General features: G+C 39.4%; 1 protein-coding gene across 1 annotated transcript in view; it reads left to right on the plus strand.

The window, feature by feature from the left end:
• Positions 1-12,290, plus strand: part of HSD17B12 (hydroxysteroid 17-beta dehydrogenase 12) — a 167,614-nt gene that overhangs the window by 116,455 nt on the left and 38,869 nt on the right. The window contains exons 5-6 of the mRNA XM_047878031.1: positions 6,324-6,388; positions 7,728-7,772. Of these exons, the coding sequence (XP_047733987.1) occupies positions 6,324-6,388; positions 7,728-7,772 (110 nt within the window). The remainder of the gene's footprint in view (positions 1-6,323; positions 6,389-7,727; positions 7,773-12,290) is intronic.

Here is a 12,290-nt window from a genome sequence, read left to right on the forward strand (position 1 = left end):
ACCATGCTAACAAATCTCATGCAATCCTCAGCAGTACTATAAAGTAGACATTACTGCTTTTGTGCCCATTTTAGGACAAGAAACAGACTTAAGGAGCTTAAATATTGTCCAGGATTATACAAGTAGTGGTTTGCAATTTGCAGGTTCTGACTTGAGCAACTCTGTGCTGTTTCCCTAAGACAAGAAACCCTAGATCAGGAGAAAATTCTGTAAAGAAAATGATGATTTCACTTTGGGATATGTTAAGCTTGAGAGAGCTATGAGAAGTCCAAGTGGAGATTCAAGTGGACCTGTGGATCCCTGGCACCAGTGCCCTCCTTTGTGTTGAATGAGGCCAAAGCCTGGGGTCGCCAATCACAGCGAGTGGAATAGATACATGGATTTTTTTTTTTTTTTTTTTTTTTTTTTTTTAAGACTAGGAGACTCATCAGGAACATTATCAGACTAAGTATAGTGCCGTATAATTCCATTAGATGTGTTGGATGAGATTGGATTTCTAAAGTGAGAATAAGACTTAGAATTCAAATGTATCTCCTTTCACTTGAAAACCACTAATGGTATTAATTAAAGCAGAACCTTTAACTTAAAACTGGGTAATTAGCTGTGATCTCAGAAATGTAAACAGAACCGTAATGCATGAAGTTGACGAATGTTCCTCCCATTCGCTCAGATTTAACCACCAACCTCCTGTCATCCTTCTTTCCTCCTCTCTTCTGAGTTTATGGATGGCAGATCTTACCTAGTTTTGTAATGAGGATCACATAGCAATTTATAATTAAACAGTAGAAATAAAGTGTTCTGTTGTGTTGCTTCTGACTCAGTCTTAACTTTTCAATTTCTGATTAAAGGCACTGCAAATTTAAAGCCTTGTAAACTCTCTTTTATTTAGAAATTGCTACTCACAAGTGTATGAAAACTGTAAAGTTTGCAAAATGTTTTACATGGTGTTCCAAATATCATCTGTCAGAGTATGAACATGTGCTAGCTACAGCAATATGTTAAATAAGGCAAAGAAGGAATTTTCTTTGCCTCACTTTGCAAACTCTCTATAGACTGTCAGACTAGATCTACTTGAAAGAAATAGAGGGTAGAGGAACAACTGGGATACCCTTAATCAGTACGAGCAGTTATTCTGGCTGTTTCCACAGGATCTCTCCACTTTGCTGCTGTCCACATATGATAAAAGCAGGGACTTTGCCTCTCCTGCTGCGTCCCAGCACCTAGAATAGTGTTGGGTACAGAGTGGTTCAGGAACTACCTGTTGAATTAATGACCACACAGGGGCACCTGGGTGGCTCAGTCGGTTATGTGTCCAACTCTTGATTTTGGCTCAGGCCGTGATCTCATAGTTTGTGAGTGTGAGCTCTGCATTGGGCTCTGCACTGACAGTGCAGAGCTTGCTTGGGATTCTCTCTCTCTCTCTCTCTCTCTCTCTCTCTCTCTCTCTCTCTCTGTCTCTCTCTGCCCCTTCCCTGCTTGCTCTCTCTCTCAAAATAAATAAACTAAAAACGAAGAAGAAGAAGAAGAAGAAGAAGAAGAAGAAGAAGAAGAAGAAGAAGAAATGATCACCCAAAAATAAACACTCTTCCTCTTCCACTGATTAACATACTGATATGTTCCAGGAATTGGGTTAAAGATTTGATGCCTATCATTTCTTAAATTATTCGCCCTGTTTTATATATAAGGACATTGAGAAAACCGAGGCTCACTGGGGTGAATTCACTTGCCTCGTCAGGAGCTCGTAGTAGTAGAGCTAGGAGTGAAACGTGGGTCTGTTGGACCCTGTGAGTTCAAAAGCTTAAGACGGGAGAAGTTTCTACCTGCTTTTGGCTTATACGCTGTTGATGAAGTCTGCATTCAAAAAAACTCAGTTTGTTTTGAAAAGGGATGAAGTGGCAGCATTTTTTTTCGAATCCATTTTATTAATGAACTATAATAGGTTTTCCATTTCTCTAGTCTTTAATTTGAGTGCTTGGACTGGATTAGTCTGTATCACTATAAATGTGACTGAAATTACCTTAACATCTGTACTTTGATATGATGAGTGGGAAATCGGGAATACTTTACATTATTTGACATCTACTGGGAAGCCCAACCATTAGATGATATATTTTTATATTACCTTAATTTCTTAAGCCTCTGATTAATCTAAAAAAAGCAGATTGAAGGTATTTTGTGTGTGGTCACCTGTATCGGTTATCACTGTTTCTTCAAGTAGATTTTCATTTTCTAGTAACTTAGTGTGTTTTCCTCCCTCATGCCCAACCCAGATACCAAATATCTGATTTTCTAATGACATCACTATCTCGAAAGCAGATGGTTTTAATAAATGATTCGAAGTTTGGTAAGGTCAGAAACAGCGGCAAATGAATTTAGAAGAAACAGAAATCTTGTGTATGTTCTTTTTAAGTATGAGAGATGTGGAAGTGATTTTTAGCAATCATATGATACAGAATATCTACATAACATTTCAGAATTACTCTGGATTTTGAGTCTTTATAATACAATACTTTATCAGTATTGGTGTTTTCAGAAGTTCTGCATGGGGGTGTGGGAGGGCACTGCTGAGCACCAGGCATTGACTGTTCTTTCCAGCGAGGGCCAGCTCTTTTAAAATTGCTCCTTTCACCACCGCGTCCTTCTTTTTCCAATTACCCTGCCCTTGTTCTTGGTCTTTTGTGACCTCTGCTCTCTGTTTTGCCTCATCTCTTCTCTTGAACTTTTCTTATCTTAGCACTCCAATGAGAGGCTGACAGGAAAGATTGCCTATCTGTTCATGATCCTGTGGTGATTGTTGAAGTCCTAGTTGGAATTCTGAGATGACATGGGCATCCTTTGTTTTTGGAAAGACACAGTGTCTTTTATGCGAGTGAAAGGTTTTTGTGGGTCACTGAATAAAAAATTTAAAATTTGTCTCTCGTGTCTTACTTGAGGAAATTAAAAAAAAAGAAAAGCGACCCTGACTAGTAAACAAATATTTAATTCCAATTTAAAATGCTACCATTTAGAAGCGATTTTCAACTATCTGAATACTTTTGGAACCACTTGTGGCACTGTTTAGTTTGGTGAATTCTATAATGAATTCTGTAATATTGGCATTGCACGCACCGATTCTTAACAAGATTACATTATAATGGAAATATTTCCATCCTTCACTCCTACCCAAAGCCTGTTTTCTTCCTTTTCCAATTCCCTTAAAGCTTTCCGCCCGCCGTTTGGTTATTGCTGCCACCTAATGTCTCAGAATAAAATTGCAGTGGGGTTGCCTTTTTCAAAAGATGTGCACTATTGTGCAGTTTATGGAAATAGCTATTTGAGAGCAACAGTTGTTTTTCTCTGTACTCTTAAATAATAGCACTCTAAAGTGATTACCAACCGTGGAGAGATTACGGGTAGTGAATATTTCACAAGCAAAAGGCGCAACTAACAAAACAGGAAGGGATTTTAGAGTCCTAAGCCCTGGAATAGGACAAACTGCCAGTCTGACCTTGTAATGTACTTCCCCTCATAAAATTGGGCTTGATGCTCTGAAAGATCTATTCCAGCTTTAACATTTTTTTTGCTGTGTATGTTTTTGGTTATAATAACATGGCCCTTATGCATGATTCTATTTCTTTGGGATATAGTATTGAACATTTTTTTTTTTTAGAACTATATTAAATAGATGTTCACATTTTCGTTGTGTGAGTATGTAGTTTTGATGGCTCCGTTTGCTCAATTAGAAGCAGATCGGAAGATTGTCCATTGTTAGTGCCTTAATCAGAGTGACATTGCCCTGCTTGCTTAGTTTTTTGTGGGCTTCCTTAGCTCAACTTTGTACGTGCAGTACATGTTGAAATTACTAAATCAAGTGTACTGTTTATGGAGTTCCCAGATTAAACACACACACACACAGCACACACACACACACACACACACACACACACACACACACACAATCTGGATTTTAAAAGATTTGGGAGTGCCAGGGTGGCTCAGTTGGTTAAGCATCCAACTCTTGGTTTCAGCTCAGGTCGTGATCTCATGGTTCGAGAGATTGAGCCCACATCAGGCTCCGTGCTGACAATGTGGAACCTGCTTGAGATTCTCTGTTTCCCTCTCTCTGCCTCTCCCTTTCTTGTGCACGCACACTGTCTCAAAATAAATTAACTCCTAAAAAAGCATCAAATCTTTAAAAAAAAAAGTGAATAAAACATTTATAATTACACTATCCAGTTTTCTTCAGCACTTTGAACTGGAGTATTAGTATTTCCATTGGCTACAAAGAAAACTAAAAAAGGTATTCTAGATCCAGGAGAGTGAGGGGAAATGGAGTTGGCTGTGAGTGTCAGAATTTTTCTTCAATCCTGAAGAACATTACAATTTGGCAAAACGTTTCCTTGAAGAGTCTATTTTAAGCTGACTTTGTAACAAATATTTTGTTTATTTGTAGCATTTTAACAGATACTTTAGTTGTTGTTTCTCTTAGGCTGTGAGTTATTCATCCTTTATGATTCTATCCATGGGTAAAGCAAAGTCAAGGGCACATAATGCCTCACCTGTAACTAGTTTAGCCTTAATTGTTAAAGGTCTGTATAAAATCGATTCCTTGAACCTCTGGTGGGTAGAGAACCTGTTGAATAAATTACAAATAGATCTGGACCTGTGGTTATTAATTATGTTTAGATATAATCCTTGTTCACAAGAGCATACATTGTAATTACGTACAATTTGCTTTGCCACTGTTCTTTGCTTTCTGATTTTCAGATAATTTTCAGTGATTTTGTTTAGTCCATCCCGACCAAGTTGTGCAGGTAGAATCTTGAGACTCACAGCCTCAAGTGACTGGCTTACTGCTAACTATAGAACCCTTATTGAGTTATTTCACACCACTAATTTTGTTAGTCTACTGAAAGAGTTACTGCTACTGTTACCAGGTTTATTTGGCACAATGCCTTCTGAGTTTTAGCAGACGGATCGTAATTTCACCATCTTTTTACTACCAAAACCTTTCTTTTCTAATACTCCAGTTTTATTAAACATGGCTACTAGATTTCTTTTTTTACCCAATTACTGCTGATATTTTTTTCTGAACTGAATACTGGGTGAAGGCATATGCAGCTTTAATATGCTGGTTAAGAGCCCAGCCTCTGAAGTCAAATTTCCAGAGTTGGAGTCCCAGTCTTACTTTGCTCTATGTCCTTTGGCAAATTATTTAACCGCTGTGAACTTTGGTTTCCTACTATGTAAAAGGGAGATAGTAATAGGAGCTACCTAGTAGGGTTGTTGTAGTGATTAAATGTAGATAGAGATTATCCATTTCATTATTAATTAAAATAAATTCCGAGATATTTTATATATTCCTACAAACATTCCTTATTCTGGGTTTGTCTTTCCAGAGCTAGGGAGAACTATAGGATATCTGAGTATTAGTCATGTACCTAATTGTATATAAATTTCTTCTTGGCTTCTCAGTTGTCCTGATGTCCCAGCCTTAGGTGAGGTGACTGAGGAGGGAGGATATAGAAAGACAAGGACATGATCTTGATTTTCAGGGCTTATGGTCTGGTAGGGACGGATGGTTCATTGGAGACATTTAGTCTGAACCTACTCTCGGCCTCCACGAAGAAGTCTTCCCTCACTCCCTGGATGATGTCAGACCCCAGGTGTAGGCTCCCATGGCACAGTGTACTTTGTAATGAAATAAATGTTTTATTCTTTTTGTTCAGTGTCTTTCTCTTCCTACAACACAGTATGCACCGTGATGCCAAAGATTGCCTTTTTCTTTCTGGTGTTTCTAGTTTCTAGTGCATGTCTTGTATGTAGGCATATGGCAACTATTTGTTGAATGATTAAACAAGCTCTCGTGTTAGAGATGAAGAAACTGAGATGCGTCTCATACGTGACTTATCCCTAGTCACACGTTTTCCGTTTCTAGTAGAATGCAGGTTTCTGGTCCCCTACGCTGCAATACCCTTCACTCTTTCTACTCCATTATGAAAACGTAAGTCTAGAGAGGGATCGAGCGATATCTACAAATAACTATCACAGAGGCAGAATACACACTCCAAGGGGCTATGGAAATTAAAGCAAAGAGAAAGTCCCTTTATGGGGGGGGGAGTTGGATGGTAGGTTCAGGAAGGGCTTAATGAGGAAGACATTTGAACTACACAAATACCGATAGATTTGGGGTGGAAAAGTGTGGGAAACATTACTCCAGTCATAAACAGTATTTGATTTCATTGTATGTATCACTTTAGTCTTGATATTATTAATATCCTTATTTCAATAAATGTATAAAATGTAGTTTACGTTAGCCAGCTAATGACCTTGTCTTATTTCAGTGAACAATGTGGGAGTGTCATATGAGTATCCTGAATACTTTCTGGACGTTCCTGACTTGGACAATGTAAGTCTTTTTTTTTTTCTTTTTTCTTTTCTTTTTTTTTTTTTTTTTTTAATAGTATGGTAACAAAAGGAGAGCATGTGAATATTGGCAAGGCAGTATGGTATAATGGTTCACACTGTGAGCACTTGAGTCCAGCTGCCCGGGGTTTGCACTGTGGCTTGTCTTCTTGTTCCCTGAGTTACCTTGGGGGTGATCCCACCATCCCACATCCACAAGATGAATGTCCATTCCCACATCCATAAAATAGGTGCCTTCATAGGGATCTTAGAAGGATTGAACGAGAAGATGTTTATAACCTCATTAGTATAGTACAAAGTTCAGTAGTAGCTCATCTTGTTACCCTTATTTCTATATTTATTATATCAAAATAGCTCTGTTTTAAGTATCAGGATTATAAACTTCAATTTAGAAATCATAAATATGTTAATATATAGCAATATGGTTGATTCAGGTAAACTTACCAAAATGAAAGCTATATTCTTGAGGCAGGCATGTTTGTTTATTTTTGAGAGCAAGAGAGCACGTGTCTGGGGGAGGTGGAGAGGCAGAGGCAGAGGGAGAGAGAAAATCCCAAATAGGCTCCTCACTGTCAGCGCAGAGCCTGATGTGGGACTCAAACTCACAAACCGTGAGATCATGACCTGAGCTGAAATCAAGAGTTGGACGCTTAACCAACTGAGCCACCCAGGCACCGCTGTGCATAATTTTTAATAAAAATTAGAAAAGCATATCCTTGGGGCACCTGGGTGGCGCAGTCGGTTAAGCGTCCGACTTCAGCCAGGTCACGATCTCGCGGTCCGTGAGTTCGAGCCCCGCGTCAGGCTCTGGGCTGATGGCTCGGAGCCTGGAGCCTGTTTCCAATTCTGTGTCTCCCTCTCTCTCTGCCCCTCCCCCGTTCATGCTCTGTCTCTCTCTGTCCCAAAAATAAATAAAAACGTTGAAAAAAAAATTAAAAAAAAAAAAAAAGAAAAGCATATCCTTGAAGGAATATGTGAATTAAAAAGAATTGTTGAAAATCTTAGATTCAATAATTTCTCCTTTCAATATTAGCAGAAAGAAAATAGCATATTTCTTTTAGATTTAGTGTCTTTTGCTTCCAGATTTTTCTTACACGTCTACCTTGGATTTTGCATTTCAGCATGAATTGTTACTTTTGGTAGAAGTGTTGTAGCACTGAGAATAAAACAAAATCTGCCTTTGTACCCCAACTCCTGCCATTTTCCTGTGTCTCTACTGTATCTGGGGAAACTCTGTGGTTTGCTAGATCACGTATGTATGTATCTAATATGGTTACTTCCATGATCAGAGGTATATAAAATTGTCCATATTTGTTTTACAGACCATCAAGAAACTGATAAATGTTAATGTTCTTTCTGTTTGTAAGGTAAGCAGCTTTTTTATAAATATGTCATCCTTTTTTGGTTCATTCTATTTAAAAACTCACGACCAGTTTGTTCACATTAGTCATCTCTTCTTTCCATGTAAATACGTATCCCTGATGAAGGCGGTCTTATTTCCTTATGTTTTGGGGGTGTAGAAACAGCTGAAGACCAAACAAGTTTCTGTGTAATTTTGCTTTTGAACAATTGAACATTTATGAAATGCCTCCTCTGTGCAAACAGTGCAGTAGGCCCTGGGACTACACAAACGAACTTAGGCTGAAGATGGATTTTTACAAAGTTTGCATCTACACACGGTTCTTCACTGAAAAATTATTTCCATTTTCGTATCCCCTGTAACACATTGTAAGCAGGTGAATGAAATGTTGTGGGAAAGCATTGTGTGGCAGTATGGGGCTAAAAGTAATGGGAACGATTTTTATTAGCCACACATAAAAATTACTCTGGCTTCTAGTTGGTAGGCATGCATTAAAGTCGTGTTACTTGTATGTGCCTAGAAAAGACACCATAGCTAATATGTGCTAAAAGGAAGAACAGGCAGCAAAGAAAAAAAAAAAGTGGGAGGCGGGGAATAAGTAGCAAATATGAGCATCTGAGCACTACTTTTCCTTATATGTTAGCAGTCACTGATACCATACTTTGATTCCGCACACTAGCCTAGCAAAAAACATTGCCCGAGACAGAATTTGCATAGGCAACATCAGAAGCTTCAGATTTGAACACACAGCAGTGTCCCTCTTATCCACCGGGGATATGTTCCAAGACTTCCGGCAGATGCCTGAAGCCCCAGGTGCCATCGAACCCTGTATACACTGTTTTTTCCTATCCGTACATACCCCTGATAAAGTTTCATTTCTAAATTAGGCTCAGTAAGAGGTTAACAATAACTAACAATAAAATAGAACAATTATAATGATAATGCTGTAATAAAAGTTAGGTGAGTGTGGTCTCTCCCAGAATATCTTACTGTGCTGTACTCACCCTTCTGGTGAGGACGTGGAATGATAAAATGCCCACATGCTGCGATGAACTGAGGGGAAGGACGTAGGCACTGTGACCAGGTGTTAGGCTGCTCTTGACCTTCTGACATTGTGTCTGAAGGAGGATCATCTGCTTGCAGACCACAGTTGACCTCGGTTGACTCTGGGCAACTGAAACCTTGGAAGTTGGAAACCACAGGTGAGGGGGACCGTTGTACTGACAGAAAAGCCAAACCCGTGTTTAGTAACTCTTCGAGTTTAAGGAAATAAAGAAATATTTAACTCAAATCTATTAGAGTTAACCAGATAAATATAAATAAGAACTTAATTACTAGTTTTCAGCTGATGGCACAGTCTTGATCATTTTCTCTGTTGTGAATGTTTAAAGAAAAACTCTCTTTATGTCTTCATGCCCTGAGAAGTGATGTCTGTTACATGCTTGATTTCAAGTCCAAGGGCCCTAAAATCTTATGCCTTGTCCACCTCTTCACGTATGGCTGTGCTTCTCCCTGGATACACTACACATGTTGCATTTCAAGTACTTAGTTAATTCAGTTATTGTGTGGTTTTATATGATTTGAACAACATGTTGGTTCATGTAAACCAGTTACCAAAACAAAACCTTCATCATCCCTGCATACGTACCGTGTAACATTTGGTAGCTTGCTACTTAAAGGCACCTCATCTGAATTATATTATAATATGACAAATAATTTTATAAAAGAAAACAATCAGTGTATCTTTTCCATTATCGTTTTTAGCCAGAGTTGTTTTCTTACTTAAGATTCAGTTTAAGTGAGGTAAACTACTAACAATCTTTAAGTAGATTTGGAGCAAGAACCCCCCAAACACAAAACGGATGCTTTTAAACCATGGTTGATATGAATATATCTGTATAGTTTTAAGGCTGTTTCTCTTGGCATACCTGTATAAATGTTGTCATTGAACAATAATCTGTATGAGGTTTCAAGTCAATTAAATAACTCTACAGTTTACTAGTTGTTTGACCCGGAACAGATTACTTGCCCGCTGTGCTTCCATTTTTCATGTGTAAAATTGAGGGTGTTAATCTCTTTACCTCACAGAGTTGTTTTGGGAATTAAATAAGGTAATGTACCCAGCTCCTAGTGAGGGCCTTCAAGAATGTTACTATTATTCTCAGAGCTGATAAAGATGTTTAGTATCTGTGTGCAACTCTGAGTTTATTCGTTAGTAGGCAAAGCTTTTTTTTTTTTTTAATTTTTTTTTTTTAACGTTTATTTATTTTTGAGACAGAGAGAGACAGAGCATGAACGGGGGAGGGTCAGAGAGAGAGGGAGACACAGAATCTGAAACAGGCTCCAGGCTCTGAGCGGTCAGCACAGAGCCCGACACAGGGCTCGAACTCACCGACTGTGAGATCATGACCTGAGCTAAAGTCAGATGCTTAACCGACTGAGCCATCCAGGCGCCCCCGTAGGCAAAGTTTTTTGATCAAAACTGACATTCTGGTCTATAATTAATATACTTTGTGGTTTTGCCTCTTGAAATGACTGTTGTGTGCTATTGTTTTGATAATGTTTTCTAGCACATTTGGCCAAATGCCTAAAAATAATGAGTTGTTACAACTGTGTACATGTATTTCCTAATATATTTTAATGAGTTAATGATGAAAAGTATATTGAAGTGCTTAAATTTTATTTTATAGAAGTGTTAATATTAGCTACAAATTAATGTCCTGATTTTTTTTTTATGAAAAAAATTTTTTAAAGTTTATTTTTGAGAGAGACGGAGTGTGAGTGGGGAAGGGGCAGAAAGAGAGAGGGAGGGGCGCCTGGGTGGCTCAGTCGGTTAAGCGTCTGACGTCAGCTCAGGTCATGATCTCACAGTTTGTGAGTTTGAGCCCTGAGTTGGGCTCTGTGCTGACAGCTCCGAGCCTGGAGCCTGCTTCGGATTCAGTGTCTCCTCCTCTCTCTGCACCTCCCATGCTCATGCTCTATCTCTCTCTGTCTCTCAATAATAAATAAACATTAAAAAAAATTTTTTTTTAAAAAGAAAGAAAGAGAGAGGGAGACACAGGATCTGAAACAGTCTCCTGGCTCTGAGCTGTCCGCACAGAGACCGATGTGGGGAACTTGGGAACGGCGAGATCATGACCTGAGCCAAAGTCTTGCTTAAGCGACTGAGCCACCCAGGCACCCCAGTCTCCTGAAAATTTTAACCTCTTTGTCAGATAAGCCATATATAATTTTTACTCTAGATACAGTAGTATTTTCTCCTGTAGCCTTCTGCTTGTCAGTGCTTCCATGTTTATATGCCTTGATATTAAAAAAACACGGCCCCTCTGTCTCCCAAGACATGCATTTTTGGCTGGCAGTCTACTGAATACTAACGGTAAAAGCCCAGGGTCTTGACCTTGACCTGTGAGAACCAGTCAGCTTGCTGTGTTTCACGGCCACACACTGCATCCTTCAAGCAGCTTCTGAGCCAGAGCAACACGTGTGGTGGTGGTCACCTCATGCCCTGCTTGAAGACAAGTAGGCAGGGGGTCAGTGCCGAAAGAGCAGCACAAATCCAACAGCACTGTAGAGTACCTCTCAGGTTTTTTTAAATAACTGTGAAATAAGAATGTGCGGCACCAGTCCTAACATCTCGACAGATTATGAAATGCTTCTCCCTCTTCTTCCTTCTTCCTCTTCTACTTTGTCTTTCCACACTGGCATACGTACTTGTTAACCACGAAATGAGTCAGGGAGACAAATGCTAACTTATTAAACATGTCATAGCATATCATATGGTGAACCATATTGGTGGGAAGTGTCACCGCCAAAGGAACTGGGTTTAGGCTTACCATGTCTGTAAGCCTGATTTTTGCAAATCACATCCCATTTACAAAGCACTAAGGGCGTTTGCTATTCAAAACACTGGAGCGCCTGGGTGGCTCAGTCGGTTGAGCGTCCAACCTCGCTCGATTCAGGTCATGATCTTGCGGCTTGTGGGTTCAAGTCCTGTGTTGGGCTCTGTGCTGACAGCTCAGAGCCTGGAGTCTGTTTTGGATTCTGTGTCTCCCTCTCTGTCTCTGCCCCTCTTCCTTTTGTGTTCTTTCTATCTGTCTGTCTGTCTCTCTCTCTGAAATAAATAAACATTAAAAAAAATTTTAAAACACTTGTACATTAAGCTGAATAGTCATCCTTTATTTTATTTTTAGAGTAAATACGAACCTTCCTGTACCTTTGTGAGTGCACTTTTAGTGGGAAAACAGTTCAAAACTCTTGCTTTATTCACCACGGAATGAATAGCATCCGGAGGGTAGCCAAGTGGTCTTTGTTGTGCTGCAGACAGGATCCGTGTGGTTGGCATCTCTGTTGCATAGATGACTAGTGAGTGTTCAGGTGTGAGAATGGTTTGACTCGAGGAGGCAGAGGCGAGTGGTGTGCACTGGGTAACCAGTCAGCGGCCAGAAAGACGAGTTAGGACATGATTGTGCACGAGCTTGGGCAGTGGGCTAAGAGGGATGGAGAGCCTTTGAGCAGAAAAGTAAGG

The sequence above is a fragment of the Prionailurus viverrinus genome, chromosome D1 (genome assembly GCF_022837055.1).
Source record: "Prionailurus viverrinus isolate Anna chromosome D1, UM_Priviv_1.0, whole genome shotgun sequence".
Lineage (NCBI taxonomy): Eukaryota > Metazoa > Chordata > Mammalia > Carnivora > Felidae > Prionailurus > Prionailurus viverrinus.